The 24083-nt window shown below is 32.3% G+C and overlaps 4 protein-coding genes across 5 annotated transcripts; 2 read left to right on the forward strand and 2 right to left on the reverse strand.

Moving 5' to 3' along the window:
• Positions 1-1936: 1936 nt before the first annotated feature.
• LOC137826549 (5'-3' exonuclease family protein) lies at positions 1937-7251 on the forward strand. Of its 2 annotated transcripts, XM_068632551.2 has the most exons (8): positions 1937-2270; positions 2785-2958; positions 3173-3343; positions 4413-4594; positions 5473-5716; positions 5822-5957; positions 6076-6542; positions 6848-7251. In XM_068632551.2, the coding sequence occupies exons 1-8, from the start codon at positions 2073-2075 to the stop codon at positions 7103-7105; spliced, it is 1830 nt and encodes a 609-aa protein (XP_068488652.1). In that variant the 5' UTR covers positions 1937-2072; the 3' UTR covers positions 7106-7251. The 2 variants fall into 2 exon arrangements, with proteins under 2 accessions (XP_068488652.1, XP_090150721.1); XM_090294595.1 differs by lacking the exons at positions 1937-2270; positions 2785-2958; positions 3173-3343 and adding an exon at positions 4044-4219.
• Positions 7252-8756: 1505 nt separating this feature from the next.
• PFC1 (Ribosomal RNA adenine dimethylase family protein) lies at positions 8757-13943 on the forward strand. The gene is made up of 10 exons (XM_068631981.2): positions 8757-9040; positions 9421-9570; positions 9818-9874; positions 10387-10476; positions 11371-11466; positions 12518-12602; positions 12908-12960; positions 13040-13123; positions 13247-13357; positions 13489-13943. The coding sequence occupies exons 1-10, from the start codon at positions 8804-8806 to the stop codon at positions 13552-13554; spliced, it is 1029 nt and encodes a 342-aa protein (XP_068488082.1). The 5' UTR covers positions 8757-8803; the 3' UTR covers positions 13555-13943.
• A 385-nt stretch (positions 13944-14328) lies between these two features.
• Positions 14329-15126, reverse strand: LOC137823636 (AP2-like ethylene-responsive transcription factor SNZ). The gene is given in 2 exon segments (XM_068628847.2): positions 14329-14945; positions 14947-15126. Coding segments are annotated over 2 exon segments (459 nt in total). The 5' UTR covers positions 14971-15126; the 3' UTR covers positions 14329-14510.
• Positions 15127-21003: 5877 nt separating this feature from the next.
• LOC137825764 (uncharacterized) lies at positions 21004-23360 on the reverse strand. Its single transcript, XM_068631535.2, has 3 exons — positions 22834-23360; positions 21832-21935; positions 21004-21613 (listed from the first exon to the last, which is right to left on the reverse strand). The coding sequence occupies exons 1-3, from the start codon at positions 22993-22995 to the stop codon at positions 21295-21297; spliced, it is 585 nt and encodes a 194-aa protein (XP_068487636.1). The 5' UTR covers positions 22996-23360; the 3' UTR covers positions 21004-21294.
• Between the last annotated feature and the right edge of the window lie 723 nt (positions 23361-24083).

Raw genomic sequence — 24083 nt, forward strand, 5'->3', positions numbered from 1 at the left:
ACTAATATACATTCTCTAATACTTCACATTTGAAGGTGCATGAACATTCTTCCTGAAATTGATCTCTTTAGGTTGAAGCTTCAAATGATTATTCAAAAGAGTGATGAATATTAAAAATATGTAACCAAGTGAAATCCTGAAATTTGAGTTTGACTTGGAGAAAGATTATATATATTCAAAACTTTGAGTTTCAACTTCACCTATTTAATTAGTTTATAAAATAATTATTTTATTTTTATAAAAAAATCTTTAATTATTTTTTAACTTTATTAATATATAATTTAATAATTATTTTAATATAAGAAAACTGTCTACAAATTAAAAAATGTATTTAATATTATAATTTAGTAAATACAAATTTATAACTCTCAATTCATCTATATTTTTTCATAATCAATATATAAAGAATAATGATATAATAAAATCTAGATTATAATATTTTTACCAACATATTGATTTATATATATTATAAGATCATGTGTTATCCCTATGTTTTATATATATATATATATTAAATACTTGTAAAAAAATTGTGATAAATAATTTTGTGAAAAGAATTTGAAATTTTAGTGATGAAAATTTGTGACAACTTACTTCATCACAAATAAAAATTGTTACAAGAAAGAAATATTTGTATGAAAACAAACTTTTTTTTATGATTGTCATATGAGATTTTCAAAAAAAGGAATTTCACTTTAAGTCAATGAAAATATTGAATGGTTAAAGTTTTTTTTTTATATTTACCTAAAGAATCTTATTTTGAGCACAATAACTTAAGAGACACTATTTTGCTTTAAGTAATTTTATTTAAGAAAGCTTAAAATCGTTTAAAGTGATGACATTCAAGTGAAAAATATTCACTTTATCTTTACTTCAAGAGACAATTCTTAAGCAAACATGGTTTACATTTAAGTTAGATTATCTAAGCTTTTAATAAATCGTTGAACGCAACTGAAATGTACATTTAATTAATAATGTTTTGGCGTCTATCATTTCTCATAAAAGCAATGTAGCTAAAGGAAAAAGAAGGGACGTTTTAGAAATAAAAAATTTTAAAAGTTGAATTTCCTATGAACTTATCTTATTATTTTTTATTCATTTTAATTTATATGAAATATTAAAAAATTATGAAATTTAAAATATTGTTTTATTGTTTAAGTTTAATTAAATTATAGTTTCTTTAATAAAGTTTGGTGTGTTTAAAGTTATGAAATAATAGTTATATTATAAATGGTGTGGATATCATTTAATTTCAAAATATATCAATAAAGATTTACAGGCTTAATCCAAAATTAGAGAACTAGAAAGGTTTTTCTTGAAATCTATGAATAACCAAAACAATAATTAAAATTAAGAATAAAAATAAAATAATATATATATATATATAATCCTAATAATTCCCTAATTGATGATTTTGAATATTGCATCCAATCTCGTACAATTTTGAACTCTTTCCTTAATTTTGGGATTATTTCTTTTAATCAAGTCAAATTAATTCTTAATAAGTTTCAAAATGAATTTTTTTTTTATCTAAAATAAAAAAATACTTATTTTCACTGAAAAATATAAATATTTTGAAAAAGAAGAAGAAAAGTTTTAGAAAAATAAATAAAACTCTTAAAAATAATTAAGAAAATATTAACTCAATCTAACGCATCATTTAAATTACCTTAAAACTTATATTAACAATAATTTCTGATTGGTTGGTATCATAGACTAATGAAAGATATTAAACTGTTTTAAACAAGCTAACATCCTAAATTAAAGTTTAATTATACCTTAATTAAAACATAGTATATTAAATAAATCACTTTTTTTTCCTAACGCTACCAAATTGTACAATATTGAGTCCAAGAAACCCAAATGGGCTTTTGAACTTTCACCTTCCACCAATAACGGTAGTAAATCCAACGGCTATATTTTAATTTTCCACGTTGTCTCGACCAATGACAGACACTGGGTTTTCTTTCTTCCTAACACGATAACCTAGAACACGACAACTAATTCACTGAAGATCAGAACAAGATTGAATTTTGACAATGTTTTTGCATGCTATTTTTCTTGTCTAAGCGATGGGTGTTGGTGCTAATTTCTGGGAGCTGCTAAAGCCCTATGCACGCCATGAGGATTTTGATTTCTTGAGGAACAAGCGAGTTGCTGTGGACCTTTCATTCTGGATTGTTCAGCATGAGAATGCCATGAAAGCCACTCATGTCAGAAAACCTCACCTCAGACTTACCTTCTTCCGCACCATCAATCTCTTATCCAAGGTTCCTACCCTAGAAATGTCATAAAAAGTTAGGAATTTTGGCTTTTGAAGAAGATTTTGGGTTTTTTAATACCCTTTTAATTGAATAAAAAAGATTTGAGATTAATTGACTGATTGGATCAAATGATTGTATTAAGAGGTGTTATTGCCTTCTTGATTTTGTTTGAGTGGAGTTGGGGAGAATTGGGTAGTTTGCATGAACTGTCGATATTGTTTACAAAAAAAAAAATTACCGATTAGGTTTAATAATCTAGACTTAATGTTCTGGTAGTATTGGATTGGAGTGTCATTCTCCATGTGATGGAGTTATCTAAGTTATTGTTCCTTTTTATGTTTTATGAAGACTTAAATGTACTTATTGATAGGCTTGTATTGGAGTATAATGCATGGTGTCGGGTTTAATCTAAATTATTTTTTCTTTTGTTTTTTATACCTGTTAAATTAGCTTAGATTCCGAATAGTCAAACAAAAGATGGACTTGAAGTTTGATGACCACGATATGGTGATTTTTGCAGTTTGGGGCATTTCCTGTGTTCATTGTTGATGGGACTCCATCACCATTGAAAACACAGGCCAGGATTGCAAGATTTTTTCGGTCTTCTGGCATTGAGTTGACTAGCTTGCCAGTGTCTGAAGGTGTTTCACCTGAGAGGAGCCGCATGTTTTCAAATCGAGTTCAAGAATGTGTGGTGAGAAGTTTTTGCATTTCCTGATGATTACCACCAACTTGAAACTGTTATGTTGATCCTATTTTCGTGTCTCATGTTACCTTAATCCAAATTTGTTTTCCTAATATTCACAGATATATCTTATACCAAAAACACTTATTTAATTGCTTACTTGTCAGATATGGATGCAGGTTGTAGATTTGTTTTCTGATAGTCACCTGTTCTCCTGTTATAGGAACTGGTTAAACTACTAGGAATGCCTGTACTAAAGGCTAAAGGAGAGGCCGAAGCACTCTGTGCTCAATTAAATAGTGAAGGTCATGTAGATGCTTGCATCACAGCTGACAGTGATGCATTCCTCTTTGGGGCCAAATGCATTATAAAATGTTTCTGTCCCAATTCCAAAGTAAGTTACCATGGTCATTGTATTTTCAATTTTATCTCCTGGCAATTTATTATAAAAAAATGATCTATGTTTTCCTAGTTCACATGTTTATATACCAGATGACTTTTACTAAATGGTTTCATTAATCTGGATACTAATATTGGCTGATCACTTTAATTTTGAGTTTTTATAGTCTGTGTACTTGTTACAAACTTATGATTGTTAGGCCTGATTTAGTTCAAAGTTAAATGTGTGATATCTGTCAGTGTACCTCTTGCTTCTTCCTCAACTAACCATATATATTATAAAATGATTTGTTCACTTGCTCTTCTTATAATAGTTTTTTGTCTTCTTAAAAAAAAATTAATATTAATTTGTAGTATTTTCTCTGTCCTCATAACTTAGCAATGGCAGCAATTGATTGATTTCAAACATATACTTAAAAGTTTTACCTGTATATCCTTTTAATTGTCCTGAAGTTGCAGACACTGCATGGACCTTTTATGCTGAAAAGAAATACTTGAGAACACTTACGGAGTATTAATATTTTGAGTGTGATGTACTTCTATTTATGTATCTGGTTTATTTTTAATTTTTAATCTAAGTTTGAAAATATTGCTAGCAAGAAACAATTAATCATATTAAACATCAATGGCTTTTTTTTATATTATGTGGGGTCAGCTATTGTATTTTATATAATCCCGAGCCAGTGAGGAGGCCAGTCTTTTAGATTTTAGTCCATCTTATTGGTTTCAGTAAGGGTTTTTTTGGTCTGCCTCTTCCTCTGGTCATTGGGCCATCCTCCATCTAGTGAATTTTTCTTATTGGGGATTCTGTTGGTCTTTTTCTCACATCACCAAACCATCTTAGTTGCAACTCTATAAACTTTCCTTACATGTATACCACTCCTGCTTTCTCTTGCATACATTTATTACTATTTTTTATCTTTTTTAATAAGATTACTCATTCAATGTGCCTTCTCAGCACCAAAACACTTAGCTTATGATTTTTTTAGAACCTTACCATCCAACATTCAGTACCCTTAAAATCACTGGTTACTAACAAATTTGAGTAAATTCATTGCATGCAGGAACCGTTTGAATGCTACAATATGTCAGATATTGAAGCTGGACTTGGATTGAAGAGGAAACACTTGATAGCTATCTCTCTTTTGGTTGGAAATGATCATGATATGAATGGTGTTCGAGGAATTGGGCTTGATAATGCACTTCATTTTGTTATAGCTTTTAATGAAGATGATATATTGAATAGGTATGGATCCTTCGGAGTGATAAACATTTTGTTGTATCATCTGAAGTATTTAAATGTTATGGAATACCCCCTTGAGAAAAGGACAAATTGCATGAAGCTCTATTTTAAATTTTGCTTATTTGTACTTTTGCTCCTTCTAGTTTGGACTGCACAACCTTGATATCTCAAGTTTGTCTTTTTGAGTTTGAGCTAATAAAATTGCTTTTGTTTTTTTAAATTAAGCAAATTTGGTTCTTTGTTGATTTTCTTTTATTTTTAACCCTCAACTTATTTTTTCTGTCCTAATATTTGGGGTTCATGATTAAAATGGGACATGAAGTCACTTAACAGTTTATAGGTAAGAAATTTAGTGGAAACTTGACAAAATTTGAAGGATGCTTCAAGATGTGAGATTAGGGATTGAAGAGGAAGAAAAATGATTTTTTATAAGTTGCTTGCTTAGTTTTGAATAGAAAGCAATTTAGTTGATTTAATTTCTAAAGATTTTTAGTAAAAAACGAAAGTTTGTAGGTTTTTGGGTTGAAGAAAACCGAAGAGGGACCAAGTTTACTAAATTTTAGAAATAGAAGGACATAATTGGCTCGAAGAAGACTTGGAAGACCAAATTAGCACACAGTCCAAACTAAAGGGATCCAAAAATGGCTTTATACTTAAACAAATTCCCCACTTATTTAAGGATTTTAATGTGACAAGACAAAGTCCCTTATCCATTCTTATTGTAAAATTTAACAAGCTCAAGGGATGTCTATCCATTTCATTAAAACTTTAATTATATCTTGGCCTTTTTGTTTAGAAATGAAAGAGTGGTTACAAAGTTAGACTTAGATAACCTGGATAAATATTTTGGTCTTGGCATTCTGAGAATGATTTTGATGCAGATTACAGGAGATAGGCAAAGGGGGCAATACTTCACAAATTCCCAGCTGCACTATATTTGAGGACAATATAGATGTTGATGGAAACTACCCGAATAGGAAACAATCTCATTGCTCATTTTGTGGGCATCCTGGCAGCAAGAAAGATCATATGAAAATTTCTTGTGAATACTGTGTCACAAAGGATGATGAAGGCTGCCAGAGAAAACCAGAGGGTTTTAAATGTCATTGCTTCTCATGTGTTTCGGTATATATCTCAGAAGGCTATGTTTGTCTTGTCTGGTTTTAGTTGAATTAAATGTATTTAACAGGTTGTAATTTATAATTTCCAATGATAATATTTGATTGGCAGAATAGGAGACATAAGGAGCAAAAAAGAGAGGAAAATTGGTACTCAAAAATTTGTCACAAAATTGCAGAGGAGCCAAACTTTCCCAAAGATGAGATCATTGACATGTATTTGTGCAATGACAACGGTTACTTTTCAGGTCATTTGAACTGTGCTATAAATCTTATCAAAGACATTTTTGAACATCATTCATTAATATGTTAGAGTGGCTAGTCCGTTATTGTATTGACATTCATTCTATAAATTTATGTTTGCAGTAAGTGATGGTCCACAGATTATGTGGGGAAAACCCAATATTGAGATGCTGATTGATTTTCTAAACTTCCATCAGCGTTGGGAACCATCCTACATTCGACGGACTATGTTTCCTATGATGTCCACCATCTTTCTGAGAGATATGTCTACACCGACCCGAGAAACTTTGTTATTTGGTCAATATGAGTTTGATTCAGTAGAACGTGTGAAGATGAGATATGGATATCAGTTTTATGTGGTCAAGTGGAGACGTGCTGGGGGAAACATTACCACCAGCAAAGTTCCATCAAATGAATCCAGTGTGCAACAAGATGTAGTAGAGCTTGATGAAACGGTGGATCTACTGGACGACTGCAGCATTCCTGAGATTCGTGTAGATGATGGATGTAGTTTTCTGTTTACTGATGAAAATATGGACCTAGTAGGAACTGCTTTTCCAGCAGAAGTCCAAAGTTTTTTGCAGGAGCAGGTGTTTATTATTTTCCATCATTCTACCTATAATCTGTGTTTACTTTTGCTTTGTCATTTTAATATTCTATGCTTCCCTTGTTTTGGATCCCTCTTGAGATTATTCATAAAGAACTTAACTGAGTCCAAGAAAGTATGCAAGGATTTTACTATAACAGCAGTTGGTAGAAGATAATCAAACAAACATTATGATCCTAAAAATATCTTCTGGATCAACTAAGCTGGTTAGCACTGCTAAAAGAGTGACTGATGAATATATCTATATAACTAATTTCTCTACCAAATATTGGTGCTTCAAATTTGCAGGAAAGGAAAAGTAGAAAGAGTTCAACATCAAGGTGCCAAGAAAATGAAATATCAGCTACTCCAAACCCAAGAACTACTCAGCTAAACATCACAGAGTTCTTTCCATCAACCAAAATTAAACATCGTCAATCAAAACAAAGAGAAGAATCATCCAATGATGCTGATAGTGAGGGCAGCAAGGGTTCAAAAATGAAAAGAAAAATGTCTAATCCTGACAAGCTTCCAAAATCTGTGAGGCGTCGCCTTTTGTTTGACTAGTGAGTATGACATTAACAGTAAGTATCAGAGCAGAGAAAATAGAGTAGTATTGATCTTGTAACATGGTTATAGTTGAATATACAGATCAGTGAGTTCATCTGTAATTAATATTAGCTTTTGTCTATCTGTTTCTCTATTTTTCTGAATTCTTCTTAGTTACTTTATAGTTTTTTTCTCTCTTATTTTATTTTTTAGATTTTTGTGCATATGTGCAAAACATTAAAAAAAATAGTGTTTAAATAAATAAAAGCTTGCTAAAAATATGTAACCAAGTATTAGTTTGCAGTTGTCTTGTCTGTTTCTTCACCACTGAATCATTTTTAGTATATCTCGAATCTCTAAATTTTTTGCTAGTTCAATTATGATGAATGTGTACAAAACATTGAAAATATGGAATTAAGCATGCATTTTATTCTATCTGTATGATGCGGATTCTCAATTTATTTTTTATATCTAAAATGTTATTAATTCGGTTCTAATTTACAAGGACTAAATTAGAATTCATTACATCATAGGACCAAATTAACAGCGTATGACAACACACTAAACCAGTAAATATTTACACGTACAAAGACAGAGACTAATTCAATAATATTTCTAACAAAAATATTAAAAAAATAACAATGAGTCAATGTTCAACCAAATACTGCAATGTTCTTATATATTTAAAGTTTATCTATTTTTTTTATGGTAATACCGTTCCAAGAAGTTTATAGGAAATAGTGTCTTACAAATGACTAATTTACGCTATTAAACATTATTGTATTCGGATTGATAACATGAGAAATAGACCAATTAAACATTATTTATAATGCAGATTTTCTATTTCAGAAATATCTTTTTGCTTATGGAACATTTCAGAACCACTCAAAACTGTCAAGAAAAATTTAGGTTTCCAAAAATATAGGGGTGCATGAAGAAAAAAATGTAGGAATGCAGCCTTATAATACAGATTTATTATCATGTTTGGATAAATATAAATATATTGTAATTAAAATTTAATCAAATATTAAAACAGTCTTTCAAAAAATACAATCATATATATTTATTAGTAGTTAATTAACGCATAATAAGCAATTTAATTTGATACTTGATTTTAAATTTGGAATTCAACCAAATCATTCAGAAAAAAAGAGTAAAAAATATAAATATATTTTTTAGTTTATTATGATGATAATGTATCAAAGTTAAACTCTATAGTATATCACATGGAAAATAATATAGTTGACTCAAAGTTCAAGCTAAATAAAGTGAATTTTACTTCAAAGAGAAAAAAAAAATAAAGCAACCTTCTTTATATTCCTCTTTTCTGGAAAATAAAAAAAAACATTGTTATAAACAAAATAAATGTTGTAAATTAATTTTAAAATGACATAAAATTTGTAGAAAATAACACCCTTTTGTTCGTCTTCCTCTTATTGTAATACCCAAATTAACTTAAAATTGTGTATAGTATAAGCATGTGATATTATATGAAATGAAGGAGTTTCTTATCTTTCAAATGTTACACTTTGATAGTGCAAGACTAATAAATAATTTCAAATGTACCCATTTTTAAGAAATTAACATACATTTATTTTATTAAAATTGATGTTCTTAAAGTTAAAGTTAAAGAGCAGTATATTTTTTATCAACTACGTATTTATAAATGTGGGAAGTTTGAAAACAGATAACTGCGCAAGTAAGGAACAACCAATCATGAATCCTTCATCGCTATGCTCTCTTCAAACGTTCCCGCCAATATCTCACTCCGCACTGCTTAACCGCCACCGCAAACCGGCGCATGATAGCACCGCCGGCGTAAGGCGGAGAGCTCCATACGTAGTTTGTGCTGAAAGAAGTAGCAGAGCTTCCACGCGAAGCGCTGATGATTACTATGCCACTCTCAAAGCTCTCAAATCCAAAGGCAGATTCCCCAGAAAATCTCTTGGCCAGGTTTCCTTCTTTTTCTATTTTGTTGTTTTATGAGAAAATTTGGGATGACCCATTATGTTGTAGTGCTCCAATATGTTTTTCTTTTGAGGTATTTTTATGAAAGTTATACGGGGATGCTTCGTTGAGGTGTTTCATCGAACAGAGGGTGGGTATGTACATGGGATGGTTGGTTTGACCTGAATTTTGCGTTGTAGCACTGCAACGTCTAGTTTTCTAAGTTTAGTAATTTTTTTGTTGTTGTTTGGGATGATTTATTTGAGTGCTTCACTGGGGTCTGTTATCAAACAGTTGGTGGGTGTGTAACTGGGTGCTTTGGGCTTGGTTTGAAATAAATCTGCTTCTGAAGTTTTTTGCTCATTTTGGTGTTGATGTAATTGTAGCATTATATGTTGAATTCTGAGATAAATGACCAACTTGCTGGTGCGGCTGGTATTGAACAAGGCGATGTCGTGTTGGAAATTGGGCCTGGAACTGGCTCCCTGACTAATGTTCTTTTGAATTCAGGCGCATTCGTTCTTGCAGTTGAAAAGGTCTAGTCATTTTCACCTCGTCGTGAACTAATTTTAGTTCAAGATATCTCATTGTCTAAGCACGAGTTTATTTGTGCCCTTTTTGGTTTGTGTTAATTTGTAGATCTCTACAATGTAAATATTTTTGCTCACAATGTAGGTTGTGTAAAATTTCCAACCGTGGTAAGTTGGAGTGGTGAATAGTTCTTCATTGCTGTCTTCTACTTCAACTCAAGTTTATGTTTCTTGTATCTTTCATTTGATACAGGATAAACACATGGCTGCCCTCGTGAGTGAAAGATTTTCAAGTTCAGGAAAGTTGAAGGTATAATTTATGGTGAATTTGAACTTTATGCAGCATGCTTTTATTCTGTGTTACAGAGAAGTAAATTAGGCTATTCAGTTACCATATCATTTATAGAAGCTCAATATGCACTATAGTTATACTAATTGATGTTGTTTAACATTGAAATCTATTTACTTATAGTGTTCATCTAGACTATATCTTTCATGAGAGGATTGAGAATTACTGATAGATACTCCTTGTCTGGCCTTGATTGTTGAAATCAGAGTCTAGAGCACGTTTGCATTGGTTATTTCCCCCCAATTTCTCCTTATTGCCTTTAAAAGTAATGTCACAGTTTGTAATTTCCTCATAATTCTTGATATTTCAATTCATTTGTTACTTTAGTTTGTTCATTATTCTGCAAGTCTATATTTCATTCTCCAATCTCTCTGTCATATGTTTGATTCTTTTGCTGAAATTATGATAAGTCAAGAGCAATTTTTCTGTATAAATTATGATTTATGTTCATGCTTTGATTAAAACAAATATAGGTTTTGACCGAGGATATTGTCAAATGTCATGTGCGCTCTCATATGTCATCGTTGGTTGGAAGCACAATTTCGGAATCCAGAAAAGCCAAAGTGAGGCTCTACGTCCTAAACTAGCAAGCTACTTCATTTAATTATCTGTCAGCTTTTAGAAAGTCATGTTTGTTTCATCTTAATCATTTTGTTTTTGGAATAAAAAGAATTGTTGATTTTGTAATCTCCACAACTAATGTTACGTTTGAAGCCTAAGCCTTTCAAGTTAGAACTGAATCGATATGATAATTGTTAGAAATATAAGGTATATTTCTTATATCTCTGACAATAATATTTTTTTAAAAAAAATCCACTATATTGAGTTGCTTGTGGGGTATCAATTTGGGAGTTTCCAGTGGTTAATATGAGCTATGCAAAATTTGGGCAGTTCATGTTTGATATGTGCTAACAATCTAGGAGCCCACAATCCTATGTAGGCCAGTTCAGTGGTCCAAGGCATGAACTTTGAACACAAGAAATCCTTACCGACGTGTTTCTAGACTCAATACTGGAGATCTTTCCGTAGTAAAACCCTTTTAGGTAGCTCAGGAGTCAGAATAAATCTTTTGAAAATAAATATTGCTGTTCACAAAATTAATAAAGGAATTGAACTTACCATTCTGCTCCACTCATCACTGTAAGAGTTAGAAATCTTAGCTTGCACTTTGTATGGGTGGTTGTATGGGTGGCATGGCAGAGAGAAATTCGGTGGGTGTAATGGGTCAAATCACTTTTTTAATGCTTTATATATATGTTATTGTTGTGAATCTTCCACTATTAATATTATAAGCCTAAATAAATTCATTTGGTAGCTTAACTTCAGGGTCCTAAATTAGGCAGCTATATATTAACTATGAAGTTATGGTGTTCTGTTCTGCTGCTAAAGTTTCCAAGAATATGCCAGAAAACGTAGTGCAAGTCCTGAATTGGCCTGGTATGATTTGTTGTTTTCAGGTGGTTGCTAACATTCCCTTTAATATCAGTACAGATGTGATCAAATTATTTCTTCCGATGGGTGACATTTTCTCAGAAGTGGTTCTATTGCTCCAGGTTCGAATTGATAGCTCTCTAGTGTCTTTAATTTATTGTCTAGTTTTTAGTTTTTCTCATTATCTCCTAACCTCTAATATCTCTATTCCTATCACTCACCATTTACTTCATCTGACGTTCTTCTCATGTTCATTGTTTTTGCATCTTGATCAGTATTATCAGCTTGAGGCACATATATAACTATTTAGAACAGAGAAAGAAATTATAGAAATTAGAATTTTGGTGGTAGGGCCAAAATTATGATTAAATCTGTTGGCAAGAACTGGCTGAGATTGCAAAAGAGCTGTGACCTTTGTGAAACTTATTTTGGATACTAAAGAACCCAAGTTATAAAGATATCTAAAGGCCACATTATTTTTTCCCTGCATTTCCTTTTTCTTCTTTTTTTGAAGTAATATTTTTTGTGTTCAAAGCGTGGACATTGGCATATAATAAGATTGTAGCCTTTTGATCTAGTGTTTGAGGACTCACAGAAATAGCCTCTTTTTTTATTACAAACGGGGGCTATAATTAAATACATCTCACCTTCCACAGACCTCACACGTTGGAGCCAGGTATAATGAACCTCTGTGAAGAAACCAAAACCACCTATCGCCAAGGGTACATTAGGAGAAATAGGGACGGATCTAGGTCTCTGAGGGAAGGAATAGTCAATTCAGCTAATGAAGCAGTCAAGGGTAATTGAAAGGGAAAGTTTGACCTTTATGGATATAAAGGAGAGGGAAGATAGAGAGGGGTGAGCAAAAATGCAGAGAAGGTTGAGGGAGAGTGCAGTCTCTTTAATACCCTCTGTTTTAGTTTTTTTGTCTTCTGTAGTAAATCCTCTCCACATATATTGATATATCACTAATGTCAGTATCTGCATAAGATAGTACATCATCAAATGAGAGTTTTTTGAGCCAGTTTCTATCAACCTCCCTTTTAAGGTTTTAAATCTCTTATCTTTGAAGTTAACACCCGTTCCAAAAATGACAAGAGTTCAACTTACTTCCAATAATAAAGGAAACTTCATTCAGTAACAGTTCTTACTAACCAGATCAAATCATTACAGGAGGAGACTGCTGTCCGCTTGGTAGTATCATCACTCCGCACCCCTGAGTATCGTCCCATCAATGTATTTGTCAATTTCTATTCAGGTATATATTCAACAAATAATCCTTTTACAATCAAGGATCATAAGTTTTCATACAGTAAATCAAACTAAACCTGTAAAACTGATCCAGTAACAGTAAAGATTTAACTCTCAGACATGTCCTTAACTCTGGCATTTACAACACAAGGAACTGTAAATCAAGCAAGTGCTTGTAAAAGTATTGATTTTACTGCTTTGTATGTGGTCTCTTGAGGAATAGCTTGTACATCAAGATGCATATAGAGAGTTTGTTATCCATTGCCCACAATTTGGTTAATTTTATGCCTAACTTCGGACTTTCCTTTTCAGAGCCAGAGTACAAATTTAAAGTCCCAAGAACCAATTTTTTCCCTCAGCCTAATGTAAGTGATATGATATTTAAATATGCATGTAACATCTTAATTTAAAAATCATCAATATGACTCATTTTCATATGTGTAGGTTGATGCAGCTGTTGTCTCGTTCAAGCTGAAGCTACCATCAGAATATCCCCATGTTTCTTCCACTAAAAGCTTCTTTTCAACGGTATTTCTTTCTCCGGCATATATTGTCTTGTATTGAGTTTGCAAGGATCTTCATCGCACTTCGTCCTAATGTTACAAACCTCTTTCACCATTTCAATGACACTTCAGTCCTATATATTTGTAGGTTAATTCAGCATTCAATGAGAAGCGTAAGATGCTGCGCAAGTCACTTCAGCACATATGTACAGCCCTTGAGATCGAAGAAGCTTTAACAAGCATAGGTCTTCTAGCTACTGTAAGTGATCAGCGTGTGCAACTACTCTTTTTAATTTTATGTTTTTGTTTCTGTTCCCTCAGTAAACTTCATTTCTGGTATTTTGTTTTCTAAGGACTGTGCTGACCCATCTGAACTTCTGATGTTTACAGTCAAGACCTGAGGAACTAACATTGGACGATTTTGTTAAGTTGCATAACATGATCGCTAAGGAGTAGCAATCTGGATTACTGTGGATTTGAAGAGCAACCTCAAGCAGAAGTCCCTAGAGATTCACAAGCTCTTTGTTGCAGGTATACATGCACTCAAATAGAGAACCAACGTCTCAAAGAGAGCTATGTAGTGGCATCTCAGATTGGCGATATATTAAATTCCCAAGAGTCTTCTCCTTCCAACTACCAAGACTTCAAGCACGGGCATGCATGTGTTTATCTCTGAAAATAAAGTTGAGCATAACTTGTGTACATTCTGTGAATATAATTAGAGTAGACTCCGTGTGCAATACACAGCTTGTAAGTTTAACTGCCACAGAGGTAATGTAACTGGATTGAATCAACCACCCTACGTTGTGAAATGAAGAGCAATCTATTCTTGAAGCTGAAACAAATGGTCAGCAACTGCCATTTTTACCACAATGTCAAGGCTTTGAAGTGTGTCCAAACCGCAAAACAATTGCAATTGTGGAATTTTCCCACGATGTTAAATAAACGTGATAAAACCATATGTCAATTTAAATGTGTAACTGAATAATAATTTACTTAGAATTGATCAATAAAATTATGTATCACCCTTAATTATATTTGTATTTTTAACTCCATGCTATTATTTTTGTAGTACTGTTATACCAAAATCAAATTCAGGTCCTTGTCGATTGTCAACTTAGACAGATACTCCATCTGTAGTCAATGATGGAGTCACAATTGTTGGGTAAGTCAATGCTATCTTCTTATGCAATCAGGAAAAGTCAGCAAAGTATGAAATCAGAGAAAATCTACAAAGAACTAACATTAAACATGATTAATTAATGGACTGAGCTAACTATACAACCCAAATCTTCCATTCCATATCCATCAACAAAACCAATCATCACAAAAGAAAACTAAAAATTTCTATAGTCAGAACAAAAACAATTAAGAAAATTTAGCAACATTATTATCACATCTGACACACCACATCACGCATGAAACTGATACAAAAGGTCCAACGACCTCAACTTCACATCATACGGATCATAGTCCCTGACTAGCTCCAGATACCCATCACCAAAAACTCCCTTCTCCTCTGCGATCGTCGTTTTGGGGCGCTTGTTCTTGATGAAACACTGCCTCATTTTCTCCTCAACCAAGTCAATGGTACACTTTGAAGTGGTCTCTTCATCATCACTCCCACCATCGCCACCGTCCTCCACCTGCATCGGCTCGGCGGTGGCAGAGGACTCGACGGCGTACGGAGGCGGCAGCTGGAGGGCGGAGAGGAAGGAGGAGAGGTGGCGGTGAGCTTGGTGGAGGGAAGAGTGGATTTGGTGGAGATGGGTGGGGTTGGCGGTGGATGATGATGGTAACTGCTTGGCCATGAAAGTGGCTTGTTGAAGTGACAAAATGAGGTCTTGGGATTGATGAGGGTGCCTCTTCCATTGAAAAGATTGAAATTTGACTTCTGGGTGTTCTATGGAACACAAGTACAAAACTTTGAGTGTTTGATAGTGAGTGAGAAAGTGCTGGGTTGTGATGATTTTGAAGGGAGAGAGTGTGACTAGCAGAAGTTGAGGATGTTTTTCTATTGTTTATTGGGGCGTTACTGACATTATGGGTTGGGCAGATTCTCCCTGCACCATATCATTTTTAACTAGCACCCAATCACACATAGTAAAAGTTCAATCTACCCTTAATAAATCATAGGAAAAGTCCAATTTACCCTTAATGAATCTTAAAATGTGATAGGCACCCAATCTTATGCACCCAACCCTATTCTTCTTCTTGTTCATTTGTGCTTGCCACCGTCATCCACCGTCGTCTCTCTTGGTTTCCTTCACCATCAGTGAGCTTCATCATTGCAGGCAAAGCAGCAGCCGCCACCATCAGCTTCTGAAGTCGGAGAAGAAACCATCGTCAAAGAAAGGTACTCTGTCATGCCTACCGGATATTTTTATCCGTAATTCATTATTGAGTTCCGCACGTTTTTATCCGTAATTTACTATTACATTTCGGATATTTTTATCCGCAGTTCAGGACTGGGTTCCGGATATTTTTATCCGCAGTTGAGCACTTGACTTCCGGATTTTTTTATCCGCAGTTGTGGAAGAATGGCTTCTGGATATTTTTATCCGCAGTTGAGCACTTGACTTCCGGATTTTTTTATCCGCAGTTGTGGAAGAATGGCTTTCGGATATTTTTATCTGTAGTGAGCACTTGGCTTCCGGATTTTTTTATCCGCAGTTGTGGAAGAATGGCCTCCGGATATTTTTATCCGCAAGAGACATTTGACTTGCGGATAATTTTTTCCGTAGTGTTATTGTTGTTCTGCGCAAGACAAGGGCATAATGGGATTTTAAAAAGTTTATCGGGTGCCAGTCACAATTGATCGGGTGCAGGAAGCAATTGCCTATGGGTTGTTGTAGAAGTCAGGTGTAGAATTGCTTCATGTGTTTTTTTCACCCAATTCAACTCTTCTTCTAATATCTTAGGTTTCTCCTATTCTCACCAACTATTTTACTCTTTTCACCTCGTACAAAACGTGATAAATCACCCTTTTACTCTTAATATTGATTCTAGTGGCATAGATAATTGTTTCTTAACAGAAAAAGTAGCTACTATATTCTTTTAAACTCTTTGTTTATTTATTTTTAAATAGAAATTAAAAATAAGTTGAAAACACATTTTACAAATTATTTAAGGCTTAATTCAGTTTTAAATTCTTCTTAAATTTTGATATTTACAATTAAATTCTTGTTAACTATTCAAAATAATTATATTTTCCAACAATTAAATTTCTTCAGTTTATTTTTATTGGATGAGGTAACTTTTTTCTTGTTCCGTTATCTTATTTATTTTTTTCATATATTTCAGAAATTTGCAGTTAATTTAAAATAATAAGTCACTATCATTATCATTCAACATGTTATTATTATTTACTAATCACAATACCATTTTATAATAATTATAAAACATCATATCTTTTACATATAAATATAAATAAACAGAATAATGATTGATAATTATGTCAGTCAATTAATGAAAAAATTAGACGATAAAAAATAAAATTAAAGAATATAAATTTTTGTTAATAAAAAATTAATTATATATACTCAAATTTACAATAACTTAAAACTTAATAAATTATTATTTTGAGTAATTTATAAAATATAAACTACTGTAGAAACTATTTTAGAAAAATACAAGAAGACATTTTTATTTAAAAATATTTTGAAGAATGATAATCAAACATAAAATATTTTTACAAAAATAATTTTTTGATAATCACTTTTTTAAAATTAGTAACTCACCACTACTTAATGCACCCTCCTCTTGTTCACAAAGCCTCACTCCATTGGAGTATTCATTGCATAGCTAAAGTTTTTTCTTTTTTAGTTTTAGGTTTCTTGAATCTATAGTATATTGTCTAAAAATATTTAGGTTTACTTCCACATTTTTACCTATAAAAATTAGTAGTAATAGATTGATCCACTGTAATTAATAATTAAAACTTAATTGATAAATATTAAGTATTAAAGTAATAATATTACTAAATATTTATATCTATTAAATAATATAATAAAAAAATATGTTTTCATTTTAATTCAGCATGTCCTGTCTTTGGCCGAACGGGTTCCACCCCTAAACATATTCAATGAAATCATGTTTCTATCATATCTTTTTAATATTTTGTTTATTATTGAATTATTTATTTAAACTGTGTTTTATTTAATTATTTAAATTCTTTTGTTTAGGAATATGTTATTGATTGTTTTGGTAAGTTTTTTTTTTTTAATATTTTAACAATGATTTAACTTATGTTTTAGCAATACGTTACTGATGTTTTATCTAATTGTCTAAATAATTATTTAAATTTTGTCTAATTATCTTTATAAAAAGTTAAATTAGTTAATTGCTTCCTATTTATATAATTTATTCAATTTGAACTGTATTATTAAAAGTTTAATTAAAGTTTTTAATTTTTAAATTGATTTGGTACCTTCACTCCGTATTGAATAATTTGATAGAAGAATTAAATTGATATAAATTTAAATTTTAAGAGATTTTTAAAAATATAAAAAAAAAATGAATAAATTATATGTATGGAATTAAGAAATTTAGCTTTCTTTTAAAAGGAACTATAATTATATTTTTTTTAGTTTATTAAACTTAACAAATCACATATTATTGAAAAAATACTTTATAATATAAAACATCATTTTCATTTATCAAAGTTAAAAATGAAGAATAACGCTATCGATATCAAAAAATATAATGAAACTTCAAAGTAAGTTATAGAATAAACCTACAAGCCACACAACAATGTTCCTCAAAGCATTTTCTACTTTTATTGTTTTCAAATGGGTTGGAGTCCAGAGAACTATTGAGATTGGTCATCTCCTTCCTCGGTCAGTCGGTCGGTCTGCAGTCCAACTTCTCTCCCTGCGAGCTCCTTCCCCTTCTCTACTCGTTCCACCTCCCCGTCTTCTTGTAACACAGACTCGGATGGTACCTGCAGAAGGCACTCTGTGCTCAAGTTAGCTTTAGTATTCGGTGCTCGGTAGTCAAAACATTGTATGATGACATACCTGATTCTTGGAATTTCTTGAGTGAACTAACTACCGACAAGGTTGGTCGGTACAGTAGACGGTTCCCCCTCGACGAACTTCCTCCTTCATCTCTTCATTCTCCTTCCGAAGTCCTCCTCATTCTTCCGGGTGATCTCTTCATTCTTTCTCTTCATCTTGGTCATCTCTCTTTGCAGAGACATCAGCAATGTCTTATTTTCAGCTTTAGACATTATTTCCCTTGCCATGCTTCAGGTTGATACCATCTACCTTATTCTTAACACGAATTCTCTCGGCCCCACGGTGGGCGCCAATTGTTCTCGAACGGGGTTGGGGCCCAAAAAACTATTGAGACTGCTCCTTTCCTTCCTCGATCGGTCGGTTTGCATTCCAATTTCTCTCCCTGCGAGTTCCTTCCGCCTCTCTACTCATTTTCCACCTCTCGGTAACACAGACTTGGATGGTACCTGCAATGCTCAAGTTAGTTTTAGTATTCGGCGCTCGGTAGCCAAAGCACTGTATGATGATGTACCTGTTTCTTGAAATCTGTGCTATTTATATTATTTTAGTGGATCTATCTTATTGGGTCAGATTAGGGAGTTGGACCATGTTTAGGAATACATTACCTAACTCTTAACCATTGATTAGTTTCACTAACTCTACTTAAACATAATTGAATTCGTGGTGTCGGTCAATCCATTGATGAGAACCGAGACATAATATCGATCGGTGCATTAATGGGGAGACATGTGGTCAATCGTACGGATGTCACCGGTACACTCATTAAACTATAAAGGAAAAGATTTCTTTTACACCGAAAAAGTAAAATACATACATTTCACAAACTATTATAATAATATTTTACATTAAAAATAAATAAAATATTAATTTATTGATATGTGAAGTGTATGTATTTTAGGGTTTAGGGTTATCAACACCCAAGAAATGTGAATATTGCAGTCTCACAAAAAAATCCCAAAAATTAAAAATGATGGGGGTAAAATGGTTAAGAAACCCTTCATAAAAATAAAATAAGAGTAACTAAAGATCTTATTTTTTATTTGGTGGACATTTTCTTTAAAAAAATGATTAAGATTTTTTTGTCCACTATTTATCAAAAACTGTATGTATGTGGCATATAAAGGCACTACCTTTTCTTGATAAAAATAACACATTGGATGCTATTAGAATTCAGCATTAAAGACAGGTAAAATACATGATGATTAACTTAATCGGGGATGACAAACAAAAAAAATGTGTACTTAGGTAAAATATATAATGAATGCAAAAATAGATATCTTTTATGGATAGTTAGCCAATAAATACAAGTATTTTAATTATTTTGTTGATGTGTGAGTATGAGTATTATGGTATGCAACATATCCATTAATTATTGTTAGTGAATTTTAGTATTTTTTTAAAATCACAAAGTTATTAATGAGAAAATTATTAATCATAGAAAGATTGTTTAGAATTTAAATTTATATTCTTTTAATTTTTCATTTAAACTTATGAAATTGAAATTATTTTTAAAAAGATTATTTTTTTGAAAGGTATACTTTGATAGAACTTATTTAAATTTAAATTTTTAAAAACTAAATTTATTTACGTTAATATTTAACGTTTAACTGTACTTAAAAGTTATTCTTTTATCTGAGTTTATATTTTTCAAACTTTTTTAAATATTTTTATTTAAAATTAAAAAATATTCCGGGGTGTCATGAATAGTTAGAAGTATAAAAATAATAATAAAACTTTAGCAGTGGGCCAAGAGTACTTCTCTAGTTATGATTCTTTTAGTTGTGATTCTTCTCTAACACTGAAACTATCAAACCACTTCCTTAACTTGTCATTATTCCTTTCATTTTTGCACTAAAATCCAAAGTTAGAATTGACCTTTATGAAATACTTTAAACCGTGCAGCATATTAACATCATCATCTGCCTCACAGACAGGACTAACCACCAACACTTTCACATGAAAATACCAGATCGATCTAAACTCCATTAGCTTCCTCATTTTCCTGCAAAAACCAGATTGAAGCTAACACACTGCACATGGATACATGATCATAGTTACAACTTGCAAGATGATCTGCCATTTGTAAACATTTTAAGGCATTCTAGATTGATTCTCTATTCCTCCATAAATAGCACAGCCACATTTTCAATTATTAATCACATTTTATGTACAACTTACATCACAACAAATTATAATATATATATATATGAATTGTATTATATTTGATTGAAAATCTCATTTCAATTATATCGGTAGAATTAGACTTAAAGTCCATTTTCTTTTACATCAACCGAAAATAAAAACATTTCATCAACCGAAAATAAAAACATTTCGTAATATATTTGTACATATTTTATCTTACGAAGGAGTTTTATAAAGTTGAATTATTCCTAATTTGTAGCCAATATTATGAAAAAGGGATCATAACACATTTGTTAATGCTATTTACAGATTTAACATTTATGCCAGAATTCCTGGTCTTCAAGTATTGCATATTCGTTTTGCTCTAGCTTCAACATTACTTAAGAGAACCTATCCTGCTAAGTAAACATATTTTATGACAGAACAAAACTTTTCTCTTTGAATTCTTTATAATACTTCAGTGTATTAGATTTACAGATAGATATATTCGGTACAATTTTACAGGTGCAGTTATTGTTATTAGCTGCTACATAGGACCACCGGCCGTTTTGAGGGTATATATTTGGTTTCTGCCATAACTATTATTAAAAATGGATCCTCAATAGCTGGCACAAATGGTTGCTTAATGTAATTATGACTTTTTTCTTTCTCACTATCCAAATTTTCAAGATACATGCTATGATAAAAACAAGAAGCGTTGTAAAGAAAAAAATTGCTGATGAAAAAAAATTGTACAAGAAAAATATGTAATCCAAGTTCCAACATTTGTTTAACTGTTGAGCATTAACGAGTAGAATGCTTGATTTAGTGATACCATGGAGAAAAGAACTTAAACATGGTATGCAAGAGATTCCACCAAAAACTAGGCCTTCATATGCTACAAAAGAAAACATATTTACACCACCGAGAGATTAATATGAAGGCCATATCACAGACAAAGAATTTGAATCCAATCTATAATTAGAAGCATTCCTCTATAAAAGCAGAAATTTTTCACTCTTCTTCTCTTCTTTAGCAGAACAACCCCTTTAGCTCTCTAAGATTGTCTTGCTCCTTGTTCACCTGGATTTGGTTGTAAAGAGTCACTGGCTGCAGTAGGAGTAGGTTCAACATGTCTCCCTATATTTTCATTTCTTTCTGATGTGTGAGACTCATCAAGGGATTGGCTCATGGTAAACGTCACAGGTCTGGCATGTTTTGTTTCAGAAGAGTTTTTCAATGGCAGACGGCATACTGGACAGGTAGATTGTTTTCTCAGCCATATATCAATGCAAGAAAGATGAAAAGTGTGGCCACATTTGGGCATGATACGCAATACTTCTCTTTCTTTGTAATCTGCCAAACATATTACACACCTGCAGAAGCAAACAAAGTTATACATCTATCTCCTCCTTACATGAGCTTATTAATCTGTCACAGTTGTTTGTATATCATGTGCTATGAACTAGTATAACAAAAATTACAAGAACAATGTTATGTGGTAAGAAATTACTGTAACAGTTTGAAATCTTCTGTCATGGAAAACATAGGAACTTGTTCTCTGTGACCTACAATTGAGAGACTAAAACTTAACTGTGTGTGTTCAAGGGAACTGAAAGCCTCTTGGTTGAACTTCAAAGTAGGGATTGCATCAAGCAGAACAGGTTCTGATTCAGGGTCATTAACATGATGTTCTGGCTATCAGTAAACAATGAAAAATTAAAATCTAAAGCAACCAACCTTCACAATATAGAATGACAAACTAAATTACAAATTACACAGTGATCCACCACTATATGGAGGGTCCAGAAACATTCAATTCATGAACTTGAAATTATATGAAATATTAACAATGAAACTTGTTCATTTTAAGGAGGGTGGTGGTGCAAGGACGCCAACATAAACCTTGTCAGCATATCAAACATGGATCACTCGCGAGTTCGTGACAGATTTTTGCTAATGCTAAGTTGTTACCCAGAAGAGACATGTTCTATGACTCAAATAGTGTTAAATGAGTTAGAACCGCTGCATCAGAACCCGAATGTAGTGTTAATACATCAGAAGATTTGGTTTTTGACTCTAAAGATTTGGTCTTTGACCCAGCCCAATAGTGTCATGTGATGTATATGTACCCGACCCCACCTAGTAAGATAAGGTTTTGTAGTTGTTAATGTTATTAACATAGAAAAAGTCTCGATTACGAATTGGATTAGAACATCTGCATAAATCTTGATATCTCCATGACAAATGGCAATTAACTTAAGGGGCAATATACACATTCATTGATACAAATGCCCAATTCCTTACAGCTGATTAAAATCTTATAGCCGAGCCATAGATTTACTTTTAGATATGGAATGCAGCATTTGCATCAGAATCAAAAGTCAGAAAGAACAACAGAAAATTGCAGCAATCCTCATTCCTTGTACACTGAGTACCGGATCAGAAAAATAAGGTGAGTCATGACCAAATAAAATAGAGATTACATTATTGAAAGAAGTTTCATAGAAATTGAACAAATCACCTAAATTCAAGCCACGTTCACAAGCAAAAACAGGAAAAGGGGGAAGGAAGAAAAAGGTACAGCCGAACTTACCTGTTCTACATCAATTCTTGATTCAATCTCATACACCATCCGAGATTCAACACCCCCTCTTAACCTTCCACAAATGATTCTGGTGCAGACAAACACAATGAAAGTGGCACTCATGCCAAACCCAATGACCGTGGTCACCAAATTGGTACCTGAGCCCAACATCTCCAACCCAAAAACCAATCCACACACCCACTCGCAAAAGATGAAACCACAATAAACACACACCAAAAGCAAGAAGCACGAATAGCAACAGAATCAGCACCACAGCGTATGGAACACCCCCCACTTCACAGATTCTTCAACCCAAACGCATGATGGCACCCCAGACAAAGACCACACTTGACAAGTCGAAACAGACAAGAGAAGATAAAAACTACGAAAAACACAGAAAATAAGAGATACCCATGTCAGAAAAATGGAAACTTTAGAGGTATTCAGAGGAAAAGAAAAGAGATGGAATGGAATCACAGTGGCTTTGGTGTGACTCAAAGGATGGTGGTGGGGGAACAGACAAGAGCATAGAGAGAGAAAACTCTCTTATTTTCTTACTTGGGAATTAGAACGGTGCAGGTGGGGTCCACTGCATGAGGTGGACCCTCATAGATGTTGGGGATTTGTTGATCAGACGGTTGATAGTGGCTGTCAATTTTTCGGCGGCAAAAGATCTTAACGGTAAAAAAAACTATGAAAGAAAGAAAAGCACTGGATTTTGAAGATCTGACAATTCTCAAACTTGTTTAAGCTTAAGTGTACAAGATTTGATGTTCTGTGCATTTCTCTTCTTACATCTTTCTTGGAAAATCTTTCTGATATGCAATAAAGTCTTTTTAAGAATATGACTTAACATACAGTAAATTGCACTTGTTACTATTTAAAATAAATTATTATTTTAACATACCATGTGTTTAAGAATCACTGTAATTTTAGTTTTTCTAAAATTAAATTATTTTATATTTCCAATTTTAGAGCAATACTAATTTTCATTTTAAAAAAAAAATATGTTTATATTTGCAATAGACAAAACAATGACGTATAGATATTTAGTGTAATCTATATTTTGGACAACAAGAATAAAATATATGCATGTAAGGTATTTAAATAAGAAGAAATATTGAGAACAACTTCACTAATTCTTTAAAGTCTCGATCTCAATGTATTTTATTCTATTATAAAAGTTATATTTTTAAATAATTGAATAATATATTACTTTAATTTATTCTTTGAAAATATCATCATAGATGTATTTGTTT

This window comes from Phaseolus vulgaris, chromosome 8 (assembly GCF_051622355.1).
Source record: "Phaseolus vulgaris cultivar YP4 chromosome 8, ASM5162235v1, whole genome shotgun sequence".
NCBI classification, from domain to species: Eukaryota; Viridiplantae; Streptophyta; class Magnoliopsida; order Fabales; family Fabaceae; genus Phaseolus; species Phaseolus vulgaris.

Excerpts from the sequence above, each read along its gene's own strand:
- LOC137826549 (XM_068632551.2), top strand. The coding sequence starts at position 2,073 with ATGGGTGTTGGTGCTAATTTCTGGGAGCTGCTAAAGCCCTATGCACGC. Across the intron at positions 3,344-4,412 it reads GTTTCTGTCCCAATTCCAAA|GAACCGTTTGAATGCTACAA; the intron begins GTAAGTTACCAT and ends CATTGCATGCAG. Across the intron at positions 5,958-6,075 it reads TGACAACGGTTACTTTTCAG|TAAGTGATGGTCCACAGATT; the intron begins GTCATTTGAACT and ends TTATGTTTGCAG.
- LOC137825764 (XM_068631535.2), bottom strand. The coding sequence starts at position 22,995 with ATGTTGGGCTCAGGTACCAATTTGGTGACCACGGTCATTGGGTTTGGC. Across the intron at positions 21,936-22,833 it reads CAAGAATTGATGTAGAACAG|CCAGAACATCATGTTAATGA; the intron begins GTAAGTTCGGCT and ends GTTTACTGATAG. Across the intron at positions 21,614-21,831 it reads AGTTCCCTTGAACACACACA|GTGTGTAATATGTTTGGCAG; the intron begins GTTAAGTTTTAG and ends TTGCTTCTGCAG.
- PFC1 (XM_068631981.2), top strand. The coding sequence starts at position 8,804 with ATGAATCCTTCATCGCTATGCTCTCTTCAAACGTTCCCGCCAATATCT. Across the intron at positions 13,124-13,246 it reads CTAAAAGCTTCTTTTCAACG|GTTAATTCAGCATTCAATGA; the intron begins GTATTTCTTTCT and ends ATATATTTGTAG. Across the intron at positions 13,358-13,488 it reads GCATAGGTCTTCTAGCTACT|TCAAGACCTGAGGAACTAAC; the intron begins GTAAGTGATCAG and ends TGATGTTTACAG.